The sequence below is a fragment of the Aplidium turbinatum genome, chromosome 9, assembly GCF_918807975.1.
Source record: "Aplidium turbinatum chromosome 9, kaAplTurb1.1, whole genome shotgun sequence".
Classification (NCBI taxonomy): domain Eukaryota; kingdom Metazoa; phylum Chordata; class Ascidiacea; order Aplousobranchia; family Polyclinidae; genus Aplidium; species Aplidium turbinatum.
In genome coordinates, this window is record NC_137480.1 from 25,783,429 (window position 1) to 25,806,392 (window position 22,964).

General features: G+C 36.3%; 3 protein-coding genes and 1 pseudogene across 3 annotated transcripts in view; all 4 read right to left on the bottom strand.

Moving 5' to 3' along the window:
* The window catches only part of LOC145776860 (kelch-like protein 25), a 115,070-nt gene that overhangs the window by 48,656 nt on the left and 43,450 nt on the right, over positions 1 to 22,964 (bottom strand). The window lies entirely within an intron of this gene.
* On the bottom strand, positions 675 to 2,345 carry LOC145776852 (kelch-like protein 25). The gene has a single exon (XM_082588073.1). It carries the CDS (start codon positions 2,343 to 2,345, stop codon positions 675 to 677), a length of 1,671 nt encoding a protein of 556 aa, XP_082444199.1.
* On the bottom strand, positions 7,236 to 8,708 carry LOC145776853 (kelch-like protein 6). Its single transcript, XM_082588074.1, has one exon. The coding sequence runs from the start codon at positions 8,706 to 8,708 to the stop codon at positions 7,236 to 7,238; it is 1,473 nt and encodes a 490-aa protein (XP_082444200.1).
* On the bottom strand, positions 15,541 to 17,179 carry LOC145776854 (kelch-like protein 25; annotated as a pseudogene).

A 22,964-nucleotide genomic window follows, 5' to 3' on the forward strand; every position in this document is an offset into this window, starting at 1 on the left:
AAACCAACGTGAAGGACTGGAAAATAACACAGTACAAAGTTTTTAACTATGATGCTCCTAACAAGCTACAAATCGTAACCTCTACAGATATGAATGGAACGATCGAACAAAAGTTTCGCCTTTTAAACCAGCATTCACCCGAGTGGAATACCCCACTGAACCCCTACACAGTGGTCCATGTTCAGTTAATCCTAAGAAAGTAAAAGATGTGCAGTCACTGGCACGATATCTGGGAGAAGAGGGAAGAGAATTCATGAAGACCTTGAATACGCACATGCCTCACGGTGAACCTGAAGAAAAGTCCGATTATGAAGAGTGACCATGACTTTGAAATGTTGTAAACATTGCTGCATGATAGTTTTGCCTTTCTCTGTGTAGTTGAATCAATCTTATTATATTCTGTGCCCATTTTCTTATTAATAAAATAGTCAAAAAAGAGTTGGTAGCACATACAATCTTGTTGATTTGTAAAAGGGCCCAATTTTGGTGAATTAACTTCCCCACAGTTTCGTAGCAGAACCTCCCCCTGATGAAATTTTCATGCTTATTACTACTTACCAGTATATCTAAACATATAACCAATATTGAAGTTCCAGCACTAAGATAAATGGCAGTAAAAAATAAAACGCGTTTATCTCAAAATCACATTTCTGGTAATTGGGCCCTTATTGAATTCATGTATTCAATTTATAAACAGTTTCTCCAACAACGGTCCATTGATTGAGCATTGGGTCATAACACTCTATTTCTTTAACAGCCTTTTCTTCTTTATTAAGTCCACCAACAACAAATATTCTTCCTTTCAACACACAAGCTGAACAAGAACTTCGATGAAAATTCATCTCACTGACGTAAGCCCATGCATCGATTGATGGATCATATATCTCAACACTTTTTAGTGCAGTAGCAACACTTTCACCACCAATGGCATAAATAAACCCATCACAGCATACAGCTGCCAGCCATCGTCGTGGTGTTTGCATAGGAATAATTTTCTTCCATTTTCTTTCACCAATTTGCAAACATTCAACAGATGACAAATATTCATCATTGCCATAGCCACCAATTGCATACAAACTATCTTTGCAAGAAACGAGTGTATTTGCTTCTCTGCTATGTTGTAATGGAGGTATGTCTTGCCATGAATCAGAAAATGGTGAATAACATTCTCCTGGTTCTTGGTCGCCGACAACAACTAGGTTGCAATCAAAAATAGTTGCGCCCATACTAGACCTTTCATTTCTCATTGACTTGACTTCTTCCCATTTCAATTCCTGACCAGATAAACCAACTCGGCAATCTAAAACTGTTGCAATGCTGTTTTCATCGTCATTGTCGTCGTGTTTCTCGTCATCTTGCTGCAACCCACCAACATAATACAGATGACCACGCATTACAGCAGCACAACCGGCATGGCGACCATGTGGTAAATTAGGGAAGGTAAGTGGTGGTTCGCTATTGCAGTTGTAAACTTCAGTAACTTTGAACAACGTCCTAGTTCCACCTAAGCTTAATATTCTGGTGTTTCTGTCTGTTTGCAATAAATAATCAATTACATTGTTTTGTGCTTGAATACACATTTTACAAAGCTCAAAATTTTGCATAACCAAATTTTCTGTACAAACAAAATGATTAAGAAATTTTGGTGAAAGTTTGTGAAGATCTACAAGTTTCAAAAGCCCAGGAAACTCACTGGAACGATTTCCTTCATCATGTTTGATCCATCCCAATATGGCAGTGAATACTGAAGCTTCATTGACAATGGATCGATCTTGTTTTGAAATGCAATTTCTCAGATCTTTTTCATTGAAACTTTTAAACTCAATTGTAGTTGATGCTGCATCAAAATTTCTGGCAATAATTTCAACACTTTCAGTTTTCAGTGAATTGTTTTGAAAATTTTCTGCTATATCAAGAACAATAAAACAGTTGTTTGGACTGAGAGCTTCACTCACAAAATCAAAGCAAAACTGCTTCACATCATCAATTTGTAAGTAATTGGATGATGCAATCAAATCACAAACATTCTCGTTGTTGATATCAATGTCTCCAGTGTAAATAAATTCAATCAGACTTTTCATTGAATTTCCATCTAAACAGTCGATTTCAATGGAACTCTGAAATTTTTCTTTCATCTCAATTTTAAACATTGTTTCAAAGAAAGATGAAAAGCAAGACAAGACCATCCTGTTTGGAGGAAAACGATCATTCCCTGCGCATATTTCAACATCATTAAACGATCCTGACTGTCTGTTCTGATTCGCATATTCCAGCAAATTGGATCTATTTGTTTTCTTTCTGGATACTTGGTCCAGATCAGTTCTACCAACAAATGAAAAGGACATGCTTATCAATGACTTATTTTTAAAACATGCTTGAAATACTGAATACAAATTACAACCTGGCTGCAACATAAAAACATAGCGATTCTAAATACTTGTTAAATCGTTTTATAAATGCACAGAATAGCAACAGCGTGAAGTCTAATTTAAACCATGAATTTGTTGTAATCAGTTAACATAAAATAATTGATTGGAACGAAACAAGAAAAGAAGTAATGCTAAAAACAATCCACAAGCAGCCTAATCGCCTGCCTGCAACTATTCACAAACGCTGCAGAGTTTGCATTCATTAGACTTATTGAAAGAATCTAAATTAAGTATAAATTGGATGGTTAAGTTAACAAACACCTTCATAGAAAATATTAAAGAGATATACAGACAAAGTGAGCAAAACTGCAGCACACATATTTTGATGTTTCATTACAATATTTATTCACTGATTGAAAGTTAATTGCAAATACATCAAGCACTCTAGGTAATAAAAATGTTGGATCCATGAAATTGCAATTGCGTGTAAATGTTGTTGAAAATGTAAGTAGTTTCTTCTATCTCGGCAGTGTCATAACAGACACTTACGATGATAGCACAGAAATTAGAAGGCGAATTTCAATGGCAAAAACAGCTGTGACATCACTTACAACGGTGTGGAAACAGAGGTCAATTGGTAAAAACAGAAAGTTAAGATTACAGCAAACTCTCGTTTTCCCAATTGCCACGTATGGATGTGAGATTTGAACACGGAAAAAACGTGACTTTAAAAAGATAAAAAGTTTTGAAATGTGGTGCTGCAGGAGGCTGTTAGGTATCAGTTGAATGGAAAGAAAAACTAATGAATGTTTTACCAAACAAATGGACGATGACAGGAGTCTAACAATATTAATCTCAAAAAATTTAGATGTTTCGGACATATAGCCAGAAGCAACTCGTTGAAAAATTAAATGTTGTCTGGGATGTTGCAAGGCAAACAAACCAAAGGACAACAAAATATGAAATATTTTGATTCGTTGAAAAATTTTTCATTGAAAAATATTGGTTATGTAGACGGTTATATCTATAGTTGGTAGTGTTGATGAAACAATCTCATTTAATGCTTGTGATTTGGTACCATTTATAAAACATAATCATGCAATACAAGAAGAAACAAATCAATAGAGAAGAAACAAACGAAAGATGAAGCTTATATGTTTAATATAAACTTATAAACAAACAAATTAATTTATTTCACAAACAAACTACGCAAGCACGAAAAACAAACAATTAAAATCCAAGTATTGGTCTCTATATCTAAGCAACATGCACGTCACGGCAGAATCATAATGACGCAACAAACGGAGTTCTCATTATTGATAGAAACGTTAAATGGCTATAACTGAATGATTAAACAGTTCTTCAACACTTTTTCCAACAATACTCCATTCGTTAGATTGTAGGTCATATAGCACACTATATCTTTGACTGGTTAAGATGTCTCATCAAGTCCACCAATAACAAATATTCTTCAATTTAAAAGACAAACAGAAAAACTAGATTGATGAAAACTTATGTCACTAGAATAAAATTATTTATCAGCTTGATTCTCCAGCCTTCTTACAAATCACATAAATAAATCCATCACAACCGGCAGCTATCGTCATGAAATTTGCATGGGACTTACAGCATTCCATCTTCCTTCACCACTTTGCAAACATTTCTACAGATGACGAATATTCCTCATTACAATATCCACCAATTGCATACAAACCATCTTTGCAAGCAACAAGTGAATTTCCTTGTCTGTTTTGTTACAATGAAGGTAAGTCTTGCCATGAATTAAAACTCGATAAATAACATTCCGCTGGTCCTTAGCGACCATCAACAACGAAATTGTTATTAAAAACAGTTGCTCCCATCACAGACTTTACCTTGTTCATTGACTTGACTTCCTTTCATTGCAATTTTTGACCAGATAAATCCATTCCCCAACCAGAAGATGCTGAAATTGTTTTGTTCTAATCTTTGTTGGTTCTCAATACTTTTTCTTGCTATGCTCTCGATATTTTTTGTTTGGTCGTGTCATGCACCAACAATGGATTTGTTAAGACTTACATTTTAACAAGTGTTAATCTTCATATAATGAAGAAGCGTTAATTATGAAAACAAAGCATACACTGAAGGGATGGGATAACATTCATGAGTCTTTTTTCACTCTCTTGCTAGAAGTTGTGACGCATAGTTTGAGAATCACTGTTCAGCTGACAGTTAATGTACTCAGCCATCAGTGCTACAATCTATTGAAAGCCACTAAATTTACATATCATTATCATTGTTTTTGCGATGCAAATGGGCGAGGAATTTCATAACATCAACTTGCAAACAATCTTATTTGTCAATGGAATTACAAATATAGAGAAACACCAACACTAAAAAAATCTGGCACAAAGGCATTTCTTCAAAATGAGCGATCACTTTTAGGTCATTTATTCATTAAATGAAAAAGATACAGAAGTTTTTTCATATTCACGGTAATCATGAAGGTTTGACGAAGATGAAAAAACTTTAGTATCTTTTTAATATTTGTAAATGGACAGTAAATAAACGTCATAATGGGTGATACTGACAGAGTTAAAAAAGTGAAGAATAAAACGTTTATAAAATGATGCAAAAATACTGAACAATTAACCTTAACCCAAAGTAATTAATAGCTGATAACACCACAAAGTCTTCTCTCATTTCAAACAGCATGATGCATGCAATGCACGTAATGGTAACACTAAAACGACGAAGGTATCGACACTTCATAGTCTGCGGCATCAGAATTTAGAATTTGTTTGTTCTCTCACTGCCATGAGAGAACTATTCACAAATAAATCACATAAACGCAAGGATCTATATGGCAACAATCGTCAACAATCAATACTTTTCGTCGGCGTGTAAAAGACTTTGCTTTATTTGTAAAAAACTGTTGCGAATGCAGGTGAAAAGATGTGGAGAAAAAAATTTGAAATAGAACGAAAGCGGAGAAATGTTGGCTTGTAAAAGCCGACGACCAGACATGGCCTACCTGGGTGGTAGTTTCGGAGGCCATTTAACGACTTCTCGGCCACCATGGCCGTCTGAACCTTAGAGGCCTGTATTTGAATCTCGGTAAAAAAAGAAAAAAAGCCAGCTACTATATGTGAAAAATTGGTACCCTGTACAGCCCTCAAAAGCTCGGATGCGACGCTAACAAATGCTGGTTTTGTTTTCCAGTTCCGCTCATGTAACAGTTTCTAAATTGAGCAGTAACCTACTGTAGGAGTTACGGTGCATACTAGTTAATGGATGAGTCATATAGAACTACACTTGAAATTGTTATGGCGATATTGCTCGCCAAACTGCTGTATTTCTATCATTATAACACACTGCCAATTTCATTATCGAAATGTGTTATGCGAGCTTGACCATCATTTAGCAATAGCTAGTAGCCCTATTGTGTAGTATAGTGACTCCAGGCCTGCCAATGCACATGCAATTATGCATGTTCGAACAAGGCACACGCAGTGATGTCTTGTTTACTGTTATAACATATTATACTTTTTTAACAACTCTTTATTTTGTAATCAATATATTAATGAATTATGAAATATAATGTGTAAGTAATTTGATGCTGCAATCAAATCACAAACATTCTCGTTGTTGATATCAATGTCACCAGTGTAAATAAATTCAATCAGACTTTTCATTGAATTTCCATCTACACAGTTGACTTCAATGGAACACTGGTACTTTTCCTTCATTTTAATTGTGAACATTTTTTCAAAATAATTGAAAAGCAAAACAAGACCACCCTGTTTACAGGAAAACGATCATTCCCTGCGCATATTTCAACATCATTTAACGATCTTGAATGTCTGTTCTGATTCGCATATTCCAGCAAATTGGATTCATTTGTTCTCTTCCTGAATACTTGCTCCAGTACAGTTCTACCAAAAACGCAAGCTTACAAATTGTTGGAAAGCGGCATAGTAATGTAGTGACATCAATCCAAACCTTTTGTATCTTATCAAAAATTTGCATCTAGTTAATATGCTCTCACATATTACACCACCACTTTACACATTTCAATCAAATCGTTAGTGATAATATAACTTGTAGAAAGATCTCAGGTTTCAAACCGCCTTAATTGGTGTTTGCAAAACAAGCTGCAAACTTACCGGAATTATAAGATATCACCCTCTACACACAAGTGAATTAACCTAAAAAGGAAGTTTCTTAACGCTATCTGTAGCGACATGGGGCTTTATGAGGATGCCCCACTCTAGTAGTGAGGTATTTCATAAAAGGAAATATGCTAGAATTGTGAAATTTCTTGACTTTCAGTTTGTATTTATTGCAAATTTTCTAAACCTAAACTGGTCACTTTTCTACCTTCCTGCCCTTCACAGTAAGCATTTCGTCTCATGAAGCTAGACATTTTCGTGCAATGCTAGTTATATACTGTATGTTAATGTTAGTGCAATATAAACGGTAGCGCAATTACTTTGAAATGTAAAAACACCTAAAAATGGCTTAAATTTATGAGAAAAAGTAGTCTTTTGTTTAGTTTAGCATTACTTATGTTATAATTCAAAAATTTCAATTTTGAAGCTATTTTCGGGAAATTAGAATAAAAACGGACTTTCTGACGTTTTTTCATCTGAAACAATTTACTTCAATCAATTTGTTGGGTAAGAATTTAATTTCTATGCGCATAATACACATGGCCATTATGTTGTAAAATATTTTGGCTCGTGATTATCATAGCTCCCGTTATTAGCGATTAATTAGCACGGGACTAAGATAGCCCGTGACATGCTTTTCGCGTACGAAAACAGCTCGTATTAAGATAGAATTAAATTGCACTCATTTATGAAACGACACAAAATATTGAAAAAACTAAATAGCAACAATCGAGTGATTAAATAATTGGTTATCAGTTTTTCCAATCAAGCTCCATTCATTAATTTGTGGATCATAACACTCTATTTCTTTGACAACAAAACCATTTTCATCAACTCCACCAACAACAAATAATCTTCCTTTCAACACACAAGCTGAACAAGCAGATCGATGAAATTTCATCTCACTGACGTAAGTCCATTGATCAGTTGATGGATCATACTTTTCAACAGTTTTTAGTTCCGTGTCGTCACCTTCTCCTGTTTGCCCACCAATAGCAAAAATAAATCCGCTACAACAGACAGCTGCCAACCATCGTCGTGGAGTTTGCATAGGACTTACAACTTTCCACTTCCTTTCACCACCTTGCAAACATTCAACGGATGACAAATACTCATCATTTTCGAATCCCCCAATTGCATACAAACGATCTTTACAAGCAACAAGTGCATTTCCATATCTGATTTGTTGCAATGGAGGTATGTCTTGCCATGAATTGAAAACTGATGAATAGCATTCCCCAGAAGTTTGGCCTCCGACAACAACTAAGTTTCCATCGAATACAGTTGCTCCCATGTTACTTCTATTCTCATTCATTGATTTCATTTCTTTCCATTTCAATTTTTGTTGCTGTTCAAATAAATTCATTCGCCAAACTGAATATCTTACAACGATTGTATCTTTTTTGTTGTGTTTTCTTCCACCAACATAATACAGATGGCCACGCATTACAACAGCACAACCACAATCTCGACCATCTGGTAAATCAGGGAAGGTAAGTGGTGGTTCATCATTACAATTATAAACTTCAATTACTTTGGACAATGTTTCAGTTCCACCTAAGCTCAATATTCTGGTGTTCTTGTCAGTTTGCATCAAGTTCTTTACAATTTTGTTCTGTGCATGAAACATCAACAAACACACTTCATGATTTCGTGTTACCAACTTTTTTTTCGAAACAACTTCTTCAAAAAATGGTGGTGGAAGTTTGTGAAGTATTACGAGTTTCAAAAGCTCAGGAAACTCATTGGCACGATTTCCTTCATCATGTTTGATCCATCCCAATATGGCAGTGAATACTGAGGCTTCATTGACAATGGATCGATCTTGCTTGGAAATGCAATTTCTCAAATCTTTTTCAGTGAAATTTTTGAACTCAATTGTGGTTGATGCAGCATCAAAGTTTCTGGCAATAATTTCAACACTTTCAGTTTTCAGTGAATTGTTTTGGAAGTGTTCTGCTATACCAAGAACAATAAAACAGTTGTTGGGACAAAGAGCTTCACTCACAAAATCAAAGCAAAACTGCTTCACATCATCAATTTGTAAATAATTGGATGCTGCAATCAAATCACAAACATTCCTGCTGTTGACATCAATGTCACCAGTGTAAATAAATTCAATCAGACTTTTCAATGAATTTTCATCTACACAGTTGATTTCAATGGAACTCTGATATATTTCTTTCATTTCAATTTTGAACATTTTTTTCAAAGAAAGATGAAAAGCAAGACAAGACCATCCTGTTTGCAGGAAATCGATCATTCCCTGCGCATATTTCAACATCATTAATTTTCATTTTACGTATATTGCAGATATGTAATTCCTGATGAGGACACACGTACGTGTCGAAAACGTTAGAGTTTATTTTTAATTATGTTATGTTTGTGTAATGTATGCAATACATCATGTTAAACCCGCTGAAGTTACTTTGCATTGATATAAAAAAAACAAAAAAAAACATAAGAAACACCATTTACGAGTTCAAAATTAACCATTTCAAAACACAAAGTATTTAATACAAACGCAGTTGATATCAAATAGCGTCACTATTTCAAACGAAGCAATAATAAGAATGAAGAAAAAACATTTTAATTCTAATTCTTTATTTCTGAGCTCTAATCATGCAAAACTACAATTTGTTTTGTGCCGAAGAAGTCCGCAAAACATTTTAAGTTAACCTTTCATAATGGTTCGACAAATATGTTTATAAATCAACAATTCTGACAAATTGTTTAAACCGGTGCTTTTCAACTCTTATAACAACGGTGCGCACTTTTTTAATTTCACATAATTTTAAACCATAAAATTGCAAACAAAACTAGCCCAAAAACCAGCAACCTTTAATTTCGAATCGAAACCAGTATAATTCCGCGGAAAACCGCGGAACTGGCAACCTTGTAACGAAGTTAACCAGATATAAACAGTGCATTGGTATGAGGGAATCAAAGACACAAGCCTATTTCCAATTACAATACAGCTGATTTGAATCATTGCGCATAACAAATGTAAAAATCATGACCAATTTTCATCCACCTCATCCGCACCACGTTTGTCATTCACATTACAATTTTTTTCATCCGCACAAGTGCGTACCATCCCGCGAGTTGAGAAGCACTGATTTAAATCACAATAAGCATCGAAATAAGCATCGGAATTTGCTTAAGTCTTATAAAAGTAGACAAGGACAGCCAATATGTCAAAAATAGAAAAGTTTCAAGATGAGCCAAAAAACTCTTTGACATAGCAGCATGCAAGTGCGAAGCAAATGATATTTCCTTTTCATGCTGTAAGGCTATGAAAGTACCGCCCGAAGAAAGAGCTTTCTTAGCAGACCAACGTACAGAGAAACATCATGATAGGCATCATCGACAAAGCCAAAACAATGCAGATACAAAATAGAACGAAGCGAAAGCTGCTAGAGCAAGAGGGTTTGGTGAAGAGAATCCGAGTTGAAGAGGATGGTAAAGGCAAGATAAGAGGTGCTGATTATGATTTCTTAGATGATGAAAATTCAATTGAAAGTGGTATTGATTTTTTTGCTACTTTTCCATCATGTTCACAAGATATAGTTACAACTGAACCTCAAAATAGACATGCCCTATTTTCACTTGCTCAAACCTGTGATCGCTACGGAGTTTCAGTCAGAGCAGGTGCTGCTATAGCATCCGCTGTCCTACAAGATCATGGGTTAATAAGCGCAAACAGAACCAATGTTATTGACAGAAGTAAAATTAAAAGAGAAAGAAGTCTCTTTCTTCCAGTGGTGATTTTGTAAAAAAAAAACACAACAGCAAAAACAAAATTTTAGAGAAGTTGGATAAGGTCTAGTTCGAGTAAGGTAAAAGAATCATTTCAGTCCTACAAACACAATCGCCGTATACAAATTGTAACAAAGTTTGTTGTATTACAAATGACAAAACCAAACAATATTGGATTGGAAAATCAAACATTTAGTTTTACACAACATCACAAACTTCCATCAATTCCTTTGTGACATTGCAACTCGTATAGAAAGACCTCAGATTTAAAATTGGTTTAAGTGGTACTATCAAATCATGGTGGAAACTTAACGATAACTAGAACAACAATCTGTCAGTAAGACTGATTGTAATTAACGATCTGCCTGTCTTACTGTTATTAACAACCTGTTTGTGCTTGAATACATAAATGAAACTGACCTTTGATATGTCACAACCGTGAAATGACGACCACTTAGGAAATGCTTCCATTTTCGTACTGCTTTGACGATCGCTAAAGCTTCCTTTTCTACGCTGAAATATCGAATTTCACTCTTGTTTAGCATCCTCGAAAACAAAGCTACAGGCCGTCCTTGCTGATTCAGCGTTGCTGATACTGCGTTGTCGGATGCGTCGGTTTCAAGCACAAATGGGAGTTGTTCATTCACTGTCCCAAGGGTAGCAATGCTCAAATCTTTTTTCAACGTGGAGAGAGCTTGTATTGCTTGCTTGTCAAGTGGAAAAGTTTTCGACAAAACCAGAGGTTTAATTTTTTCCGAGTACTGAGGTATCCACTGCGCATAGTAAGCAAACATGCCTACCACACGCTGAAGTTCTTTAACAGTGTTAGGAACAGGTATTTCAAGAACTGGTTTTACTCTTTCTGGATCTGGTTCAACCACACCTTTCGAGATGTGATATCCTAACAATGTTATTGTTTCTATGCAAAAACTACATTTGTCTTCATTAAATGTTAGATTACAGTCTTTTGCAGCACCCAGAAAAACTTGAAGATTTTTATCGTGTTCCTCACGCGTCTCACCACACACCGTGACGTCATCAAGATAGGCAAATGTTCCTTTGCAAGCATATTTCGAAATGATTCCATTGATAACTCGTTGAGAACCAGGCACTAACTTTAGAAATTTTGAATATTGCGAGTAGAAGGTTGCACATTGGGGTGGATCGTTTTTCAACTTTTTTTCTTAATCGCTTATTAATAGTGCGGAAAAGTTGTGCACTGACATTGTAAGCACAACAAAAAAATTAATATCTTAGGGTGCCCCAACAAAGTTTAAAATTCAAAAAAGAATCTCAAATTTTTAAAAATTCCATTTTTACACATTTGTAACTGCACTGCCTCCCACAAATCATTGCAAATTACGCAGAAAATCAATATTTACAAGTAGAATTATGGTACAAGTACATGTAAGATACGCAAACCTTTTAAGAACATAATCTAAAATCTTGTTTTGTATTGAGACGGGGGCATGTCCTTGCTGGACTGTAGCCGACTTCTGATGAATCCAACGCGGTTATAGCGGCACCACATACTGCAACAGAGGCCTCCGTGACAACCTTGACGCCTCGCTCGACTGCTTGCGTGTGGCAGGGGAAATTGAGAGAATGTTGGCTTGTGTTGATGTTTTTGAACGACTACAGTTCTCTGTTGTCATTTTCATAGTTATTGGAGGTTCGGTTTTGTCGTTATCGGTTTGCCAGCATATCATATCAACATAACTGACAGCATTAAAATTGAATTTTGGCAGTTTGAAGCGCCGGATTTCAGTGTAAACGGGAGTTTCTCGTGCAAGCAGTAGCCTATACGGCGTATTCCCAGCTCACGCACATGTGATTCTTTGTCAAACAGCATTGATAAAAGTCTGTTTTCGCGGTTGCCAAAAAATCCATTTCTTTGAATAACAGGGTCGACAATGGCCTTTAGTTTATCCGACAGGTAGCAAGATTTGCTGATGGTCTGCCATAGATGAAAAGCACAGCTGATACAGAGTAGATTGCACTTTATTTCAAACCACATAGGAGCATATACCTTCATGACAAAGGTAGCCAGCGTTTTTAAATTATCAGAGGGTTCTGTTGTCCCTATATACAACCGCAGAATGCGATTCCCCGCAGTTAGCCAGCGTGAGTGATTAAGCTTTTCTGGACTTCTTGTGGCGAGTGAACTGGGAATTTCTCCTGTACAAACGCAATGACAAATGTCCCAGAGGTATCTTTAGTCTGTGCTTAAATTGGTCACACCCATATGAGGAAAATTACTTGGTATTGATTCGAATCGTCGGATAGGCATTTTATCACATGTAAGTAAAGCCTTTCCGATCTGTCCGGAATACCCACGAGGACCAGTTGTACTGCCATCCAAAAACTCAAAAAGATGCCGCAGGGGTATTTCGTTTGCGTGGAGTTTGTTTTGTTTGTTTGTTTGTTTATCTTTATCCTGCATTGCGGGAAAGCGGACTTGAGCGCTATGCATCGGTGTACGCCTTCCGACATACACCTGACCCACGCTGCAGCCGACAGCAATGTCTGTTTCCGGTTGTCTACTTTACTTATGACTTAAATTTGGTACTACCCATTACTCGAAATCGATCACTAGGTAGAGGCAATTATCCTAAAGTTTCTTGCCCAGAGAAACAACAGCAAGTGCGAGTGGCTGGAGTCGAACATGCAGGCTCTCGACTGCGAGCCCAACGCGCTAACCACTCGGCCACGGCTGACATACCAACCATTGCAGCGGTTTTCGAAACTCTAATTCCAACAGTCGGATCACACCGTCTGCATGACCCGTATTTACCACGGTAGCCACTTTAACAAGTCGAAATTCTGCCACTGAAATTGATTAGAATGCAACTGCCAACCAATCAGAACATGTTATAAGAGGCTACCGTCCAATTGTGATCCTTCTCGCACTCATCCAGAGAGTTAATGCTTGTTTTGAACTTTATTTGGTAATTACAGAAGAAAAAGAGCAATAGCACTAGTGGGAATCGAACCCGCGTCAATGAAATGACTACTTTCTAGCCCTAACCCTAACCCCTAAGCCAACCAGCTGACAAAAAATCCATCACTTAATTTGTTTTCTATTATCTTCTTTTCGCCATTTTTTACGTCACTTAAACCGTAGCTTGTGATTGGTTGGCGGTTTCATTCTAATCAATATCAGTGGCAGAATTTCGACTTGTTAAAGTGGCTACCATTTACCACAGTACCATCACACCCCACGGCTGTTATTAAACTGGTGTCTGTTCCTCTATCATGAACTGCTGATATTATGGAGTCGGCAATGCTTCTGGCTGTTCCCGCGGTTGGACTTACCTGGCCAAAATACTGAGATCCAGGTTCGGCGATAATAATACACGGTACACACATGCTCTTCAACAACAGATCTTCTATGAGACACCCCATGATCGTCTACTTCAATCTTTAGCATCTTGTCTTTTCTGCCATCAAAATACAAACCGTGTAAAACGTCCGACCTGGACTCTTGCAATTCTTCTCGATTTCTACTTCTTGATCTCCGAACTTTGTTTCTATCAATAATACCAGTTTTATCAGCACTAACCATTACCATACCTACGTCGTGCACGCTACAGCGGCCGCTGCTCAATCAGAGATGGCATAGCGATGCCACATAAGTGCCATCGAACGCATCGCCACAGGTCTGGTGGGACGAAATTAGAGTAATGGTCGTCGTCATGAGATCGATTTGCGATCCGTGTAGCTGCGTGAGAGAGATACAGATTGAAACCTGCAGTAAGGCAAGTGTGTGCTGTGTTGCCTACACATAACACACAAAAGGCCCGCACTAAGGGGAAGAAAGCAAACGTTGGTGAATGTTCATGTTATCAAACAGGATACAGACAACCATGACATCAGCAATGCGAAGTAAATATTGATTTTCGGAAATTTTCTGAAGCGGTTAAAAACTAAAAACAAAATTTTTGGAAATTTTCCACTTTTTCTAATATTTCAACTTCTTTGGGGCAACCCAAGATATTAAAATTTTTGAAATTTTTTTTTTGTGTTGTGCTTACAATGTCAGTGCACAACTTTTCCGCACTATTAACAAGCGATTAGGAAAAAAGTTGAAAAACGATCCACCCTATTGCACATAGCTCGAAGCTGCAGTTTTCGTCTGACTCTATTCAGGAGTTAACATCAGAATAAATTACACTAAATGTGGTAAAGCAAATGAGTTCCTACTTTTAATAGAAACGTTACCATGGCAATAACTCATGATTAAGAAGCTTTTCATTAGAAACTTCAAATAACCATCAAATGTAACCATGAAATATCAATCGAAATAAAGACACTTAAGGCTTAGGTGGCTAAATGGCTATGACGCATATGAATGCTGCATGATACATAACCATCATAAATTATTAGTACATGAACCAAACGATGAATATAATCATTACAAAATAACTTCAATTAGGATGTTGCACCCTGAGGTGTGGAGAACAAATCGTCTTCTTTCAGTGGAAAATCGGTGGAAAATTTTCATGTTAAAATCGGAAGCAAGGAATGTAAAAAAAAATCGAAAAAATTAGTTACGTCTAAAATTACACAACTAAATAATATTGCTTTGGAAACTCAAACCTTTTGTACCCAATTAATCTGCTCTCACTCATTACAACCAATTTTATCAGGCATGTCTACCGCAAACGCGGAATTGAACACTCGGCAATGATGGGGCGATTTCCTGGTCAGAGGCACCGGGGACGTCCACGTTTGGAAATCTTCAAAAATCTTTCAACATGGACAAACCAAAATTTTGAAAACCTAATTAGAAGTATGGACAATCGATCGTTGTGGAGACTCACGGTAGCCGACGCCTTATTCAGGCATGGCCGATGATGATGATGATGACCCTAATATACACAGGCCTTGACAACGTGCGATCTGGAGACCTGACCGAAGGGCGATGTAGTTTCGATTTTGAACTCTAAGCTAAATTTACTTTATATTTCTTTGAAATATAAAATTTTGAGAATCCAAATTGCAACAGTGTGATCACCGAATCTCATGGTTTTATAACATATTTTGCTTTAAAAAGGTAACTGGAAAATGTGCGTAGTGATGTGATGTCGTTTAAGCAACATCCTTTTAACGTTTTAAATTCGTCTAACCCTAACCCATAATTGAAAAATAACAAATAACTTGCAAAATACCAGTAAAAGGCTGAAACAATTGCTTCACCGACTTGTAAGGGCTTCTTCTCATTTAATGCAACAAATCTGACAACATAATTATAAAAATATTTAAATGGCAACAATCGAATGATTATATAGTTCATCATCAGTTTTTCCAATAATGCTCCATTCATTAATTTGTGGATCATAACATTCTATTTCTTTGACTGCAAAACTTTTTTTTATCAACTCCACCAACAACAAATATTCTTCCTTTCAACACACAAGCTGAACAAGAAGCTCGAGGAAAATTCATCTCACTGACGTAAGTCCATTTATCAATCATATTTTTCAACACTTTTTAATGCAGTTTCGTCACTTTTTCCAGCTTGCCCACCAATTGCGTAAACATACTCATTACAGTAAACAGCTTCCAGCCATTGTCGTGGAGTTTGCATGGGACTTACAACTTTCCATTTTCTTTCTCCGCTTTGCAAACATTCAACAGATGACAAACATTCTCCATTACGCCATCCACCGATTGCATACAAACCACCTTTGCAAGCAACAAGTGCATTTGTATATCTGGTTTGTTGCAACGGAGGTATGTCATGCCATGAATTAGAAACTGATGAATAGCTTTCCCCAGGAGTTTGGCCTCCGACAACAACTAAGTTACCATCAAATACAGTTGCTCCCATGCTACTTCTATTCTTATTCATTGACTTCATTTCTTCCCAATTCAATTGCTGTTCAGATAAAGTCAACCGCAAAACTGTGTCCTTGTCTTTATCCTTCAACCCACCAATATAATACAAATGGCCACGCATTTTAACAGCACAACCAAAGTCTCGACCATCTGGTAAATCAGGGAAGGTAAGTGGTGGTTCATTATTACAATTATAAACTTCAGTTACCTTCGACAACGTTTCACTTCCACCTAAGCTCAATACTCTTGTGTTCTCGTCTGTTTGCATCAAGTTCTTGACAATTTTGTTTTGTGCTTGGAACATCAACTGACACAATTCATTGTTTTTCATCAGCAGATTTTCTTTCAAAACAACTTCTTCAAAAAATGGTGGTGGAAGTTTGTGAAGATCTACAAGTTTCAAAAGCTCAGGAAACTCACTGGCACGATTTCCTTCATCATGTTTGATCCATCCCAATATGGCAGTGAATACTGAGGCTTCATTGACAATGGACCGATGCAATTTCTCAGATCTTTTTCATTGAAGCTTCTAAACTCAATTGTAGTTGATGCTGCATCAAAATTTTTAGCAATAATTGCAACACTTTCAGTTTTCAATGAATTGTTTTGGAAGTGTTCTGCTATACCAAGAACAATAAAACAGTTGTTTGGACTAAGAGCTTCACTCACAAAATCAAAGCAAAACTGCTTCACATCATCAATTTGTAAGTAATTGGATGCTGCAATCAAATCACAAACATTCTCGTTGTTGATATCAATGTCACCAGTGTAAATAAATTCAATCAGACTTTTCATTGAATTTCCATCTACACAGTTGATTTCAATGGAACTCTGATATTTTTCTTTCATCTCAATTTTAAACATTGTTTCAAAATAACATGAAAAGCAAGACAAGACCATCCTGTTTGCAGGAAAACGATCATTCCCTGCGCATATTTCAACATCATTAAACGATCCTGAATGTCTGTTCTGATTCGCATATTCCAACAAATTGGATTCATTTGTTCTCTTCCTGGATACTTGCTCTAGATCAGTTCTACCAACAAGTGAAAAGGACATGTATATTAGTCAATTACCTTGACTAAACGCTTGCAATATTAAATGACAATTATAACCTAGCTGCAACATAAAATTATTGATATTATTAAAACAAAACGCTCAAGCATTTAATTGGAAGTCAGATGATTTCAAGTAGCATCAATACTTAGAATGAAAGAACAATTTGAATGAAGATATAAAAACTAGAATAACATAAAAGTTACCAATTTAATCTTTCTTATTAGCGCGCTGTCAAGCAGCGTTTCATAATTAAAAACAATTGTCTGTATGGAGATAGGAGTTCTAAAAACCCACGGTGGCATTGATATATTTGAAGGAATTATGAGATTATTCAGGGGAGTTATCAACTTAATTAAAACCTAGTTCCATTATAAGATATTAAGCTATGGCTGTCAATAACCTTTCATGATTTAAATACAGACCTAATTGTCTGCATGGAGACAGTATCTAAAACCTTAGGCAGCTTTTGTTTATTTAGAAAACTATAGGGTCTATTCAGAAGAGTGATCATTCTATATGCATTTCTATATCTCGTTTGTTGCAACGGAGGTATGTCTTGTCATGAATTAGAAACTGATGAATAGCATTCCACTGGAGTTTGGCCTCCGACAACAACTAAGTTTCCATCAAATACAGTTGCTCCCATGTTACATATATTTTTATTCATTGACTTCATTTCTTCCCATTTCAATCCCTGTTCAGATAAATTCATTCGCCAAACTGAATATCTTTTTTAATTATTTATTATTTTATAAATGCACAGAAAGGCAACAGCGTGAAGTCTAATTTAAACCATGAATTTGTTGTAATCAGATAACGTAAAATAATTGATTGGAACGACACAAGAAAAGAAGTAATGCTAAAAACAATCCACAAGTAGCCTAATCGCCCGCCTGCAACTATTCACTAGAAGTAGAATGCTAAAAACAATCCACAAGTCGCCTGCCTGCAACTATTCACAAACGCTGCAGAATTTGCATTTATTAGGCTTATTGAAAGAAAATAAATTAAGTACAAATTGGATGGTTAAGTTAACAAACACCTTCATAGAAAATATTAAAGTGATATACAGACAAAGTGAGCGCACTTGTAGCAGACATATTTTGATGTTTCATTACATTTATTCATTGTTTGAAATTTATTTGCAAATGCAACAAGCACTCTTGGTAATAGAAATGTTGGACCCGTAACATTGCAATTGACATGGCAACGTTACAATGGCAATTGCACTGGCATTGTTACTTTACAATCAAAGCTTTCACCCAAGACTTAGGTGGGTATATCGTCGTTGCAAGACACACAACCTTGATGGCACAATTAAATAACCTCAATAGAACCACCTCGAGAACTACAAATTGCATCAATCATGCAAAACTACACATACTGCACTTTGCTTTACCGATGACACTAACAAGGAATATCAATCAATGTAATGTAATTTCCAATTCGTTATCAGACACACATTCTGCATTATAACAATGAAAACTATTAATACTGTACTACAAAAAGTGCTCAATGCTAAGCAAAAGAGCAAAGCAGAGCGAATTAAATCAAATATAGTTCTTATCTGAATCCTTAACAGCCTGTTTCACCTATACCAAGGGTCACCAAACTACGGCCCGCGGGCCATAACCGGCCACGTGCTGCGGAAATAACAGCTGCACTACAACTGTTAAGGGAAAAAGTTACCAAACTTTTTGTAAAGGACTGACGTTGCTGTTGAGCTACACGGCAGCACCACCAGACAGCCTACATGTTGGTGTTCTGTTTTTACCATTAGGCCACCACAAATGGGACAGCCTAGACCAAATTTGGAAAGATGTAATGTTTTTTCAAGAGCACGATGCCCTGTAGTGTATCACAGCAGGGGATAACTTTTTCAGCAACCTTTCGATTTTCGTCACAACTTTGCTATTCCACCGCTGACTTTGTTATTTATTGTGCGCAATTCAAGTTAATGGAGATACTAAATAGTTCCAGGCTATATCTTTTCGCAATTTGCATCCGGCCCGCAGCTGTTAATCTCGCAGCAATCCGGCGCCTCAGAGAAAAAAGTTTGGTGACCCCTGACCTATACGGATCATCACAAGTTCTTATTCAAATAGATTCTATTTGAAATAAGAACTATTAGAAATAAGAATCTTATCTATTAAAAATAAGAACTTGTCAGTGAGTTAAGATCAAACGTTAGAAACTGTAGTGGATTTCCTTTTGAATCAGCTTTATTGAGTTTGTTAGCACAAGAAAACTTATCGGGGTGCAAAACAAATTCACTTTACAACAGTATACTGTACGTTACGCTATATTTTAGTGTTTACTATTAACAATACATACGTTACTACACTACCATAATACAAACAACGTATATACATTTTTGCTGTTTTGCGGTACAAACAGCACAATACACATCAAATAAATAGCATATAAAATTAGAATAAAGAAAATTTAAGATTGTATCGATTGACAATGGCAGATGATTCGTAAAGTTAACTTTCAATGGAAGTCTGATATTTTTTCTTTCACTTCAATTTTAAACGTTTTTTCAAACAAAGATGAAAAGCAATTCATTGACAAGATCATCCTGTTTGCAGGAAAACGATTATTCCCTGATTCATTGACAAGATCATCCTGTTTGCAGGAAAACGATCATTCCCTGCACATATTTCAACATGATTTAACGATCCTGAGATCCTGAATGTCTGTTCTGATTCGCCTATTCCAGTAAATGGGACCTATTTCTTTTTTTCCTGGATACTTGTTCCAGTTCAGTTTTACCAACATACGAAAAGGACATATTTATCAATCAAACTAATTTGATAAAATGCAATATAGAACTTTTACAACTGAAACATAAAATAAGCTGATTACAAAAACAATGCCACAACTAGTTATTAACTTCAAATACAGACTCCCTTTCCCACAGCAAGTGTCAAAAAAATGTACAAGTGCCAGGGATGTGTAAAGTATTATCATACAAAGGGAGTGAACAAAGCTTAAACAGAACACGAGGCACGAAATACGATGTAGGAACTGACATGTCAGCAAACATTGCTGAAACAAGAAATTGACCAGCATGGTTTGCAACAGATATCATATTGTTCAAAAAAGTCATCTACAAAATACCAAAAAGATGATGTCCAATACCAAAAAGATGATGTCCATTTGATGATATTGAAACTAATTAGCTGACTAAAAAACATCCAAAATAATGATTCAATAATCCAACAAGACAAAGAATCACTTGAATTATCAATTAAACATTTAAAAACTGTACGTGACGAGCTTGTAATACCGAAGCATTGTGACGCAATAAATGGAGTTCCAATTGTTGAAAAACATTCTCGTTGTTGTACATCTGTACATCATGGTATACAAAAAATCTACTAAACGGTAATTTTTTTTATTTATGAATATTTTTGAACCTAAGATTTGAAACTATCTCAAAAAGTAATTCGAAAAAAAAAAATTCATTTTTGGATTCAGCCTAAAATCGATGGTACACTCCGGCACAAAAATGTGTTGGCCGGTGCTATATTTCAGTTTCAGTAATGAAAATCAACGAACACTATACCTTGCGCTATGCCATGACCAACTAAATTATGCTATGACCAACTAAATCTCTGTAACTAGAAGAATCCTACAAGGTAATACTTTAGCTCTCTCTCTCTATATATATATAATAGCAATGGGTTGAATACTGAAAGGATCTCGGAGATTAACAAACGATTTTCAAATAAGCAAAAATTCTTTGATATATGATATGGCATTCGCTGATGATATTGTCCTGCTAGATGAAAATATCAAAAGTGCAAACGCCACATGAAAAGACAACAGGAACTAGCTGAAGAGGCTGGACTTGTAATTAATGTGAAGAAAACAAAGTAATTACAAACAAGAGATTGAAACTGACAGGTTATGATATGTTCCGGAGGCTCATTTGCCTTAAGCACTGCATAAGCTCTGCTTGTTGACTCTGGGCACAACTTGTTAAGTGCTTGCGCCATTTCCTGCCGGAAAAGTGCCTTCTCAAAGGAAAGGCAACACCTTTTTGGTTTTCAGTTTAGTGCAACGTAAGATGCTATCCGGATGGTTGCGACTTTATGTTCAATAATCTGGTGGTGGGAAAATCTCAGGTTTCAAACCGCTTTAATTGGTGTTTTCAAAACAAACTTCAAACTTACTGACGACTGGAATTACATGATATCACCCACTGCAAACAAGTCAATCAACCTAAAAAGGAAATTTTATTAATTCCATCTACTTCTGACACGACACGAAATGTTGAAAGAATTAAATGGCAACGATCGAATGATTAAACAGGTTGCCATCAGTCTTTCCAACAATGCTCCATTCATTAATTTGTGGATCGTAACACTCTATCTCTTTGACTGCACAACTCTTTTTATCAAGTCCACCAACGACAAATATTCTTCCTTTCAACACACAAGCTGAACAAGCAGCTCGATGAAAATTCATTTCAGTGACAAAACTCCAATTATCTGTTGATGGATCATACTTTTCAACACTTTTTAGTCGAGAATCGTTATTTCCTCTTGATTGTCCACCCATCACATAAATAAATCCATTAAGAGAAACAGCTGCCAGCCATCGTCGAGGAGTTTGCATGGGACATACGACTTTCCATTTCATTTCACCACTTCGCAAACATTCAACAGATGATAAGTATCCATCATTGTCATATCCACCAATTGCATACAAACCATCTTTGCAAGAGACAACAGCATCTCCGTGTCTCCGTTGTTGCAATGGAAGAATGTCTTGCCATGAATTGGAAAACGATAAATAACATTCTCCTGGTTTTTGACAACCCACAACAACCAAATTTCCATCAATGACTGTTGCTCGCATCCCAGCCCTGTTCTTCTTCATTGACTTCACTTCATACCATTTTAATTTCTTTTCATGCAAATCAATTCGCCAAACAGTTGATGTTTTCTTTTAAACTTTTTTCTTCTTTTCATACTTGGTCCCACCAACATAATACAGATGGCCACGCATTACAACAGTACAACCAGATTGTCGACCATCTGGTAAATCAGGGAAGGTAAGTGGTGGTTCATCACTGCAATTATAAACTTCAATTACTTTATTCAATGTCTCAGTTCCACCTAAACTCAATATTCTTGTGTAGTTGCATCAAATTCGTGAAAACTTTGTTTTGTGCTTGAAACATCAGCTGACATAAACCAGGGTTCTGCATCACTAACTTTTCTTTTGAAATAACTTCTTCAAAAAATGGTGGTGGAAGTTTGTGAAGATCTACAAGTTTCAAAAGCTCCGGAAACTCATTGGCACGATTTGTTTGGACTAAGAGCTTCATTGACAAAATCAAAGCAAAACTGCTTTACATCATCAAAGAAAAAGTAGGGCGGGATCGATGGATCTATCTCGGGAAACTTTGATGCAACATGAATCACGTAAAGTTTTCACTTTGTCCTTTCGTTTACTTGCATAATTATGTAAAAACTGGCTGACCCTCCATTTTTTCTAAGATTTTCCTCCCGACTGTTCAATAGTCATCAACGTTTACGCCATCTTTCGCAAACACTCCAGTGATGATGTTCCTCAGCGTTGGATCCGCACAAAATGGACAGAATGATTGGAGCTTTTCTTTGATTTTCGCGAGGTCGGCCTGATCTCTCTTCATCCTTGCCCCACTCATTTTCTTATGCTGTGCACTCGTTGTAAGTGCACGCTTGTTGAAGTCCTCCATCGCATGATTGTACTCTGAACAAGCTAACACCCACAAGGCTCGCTGCTCCTC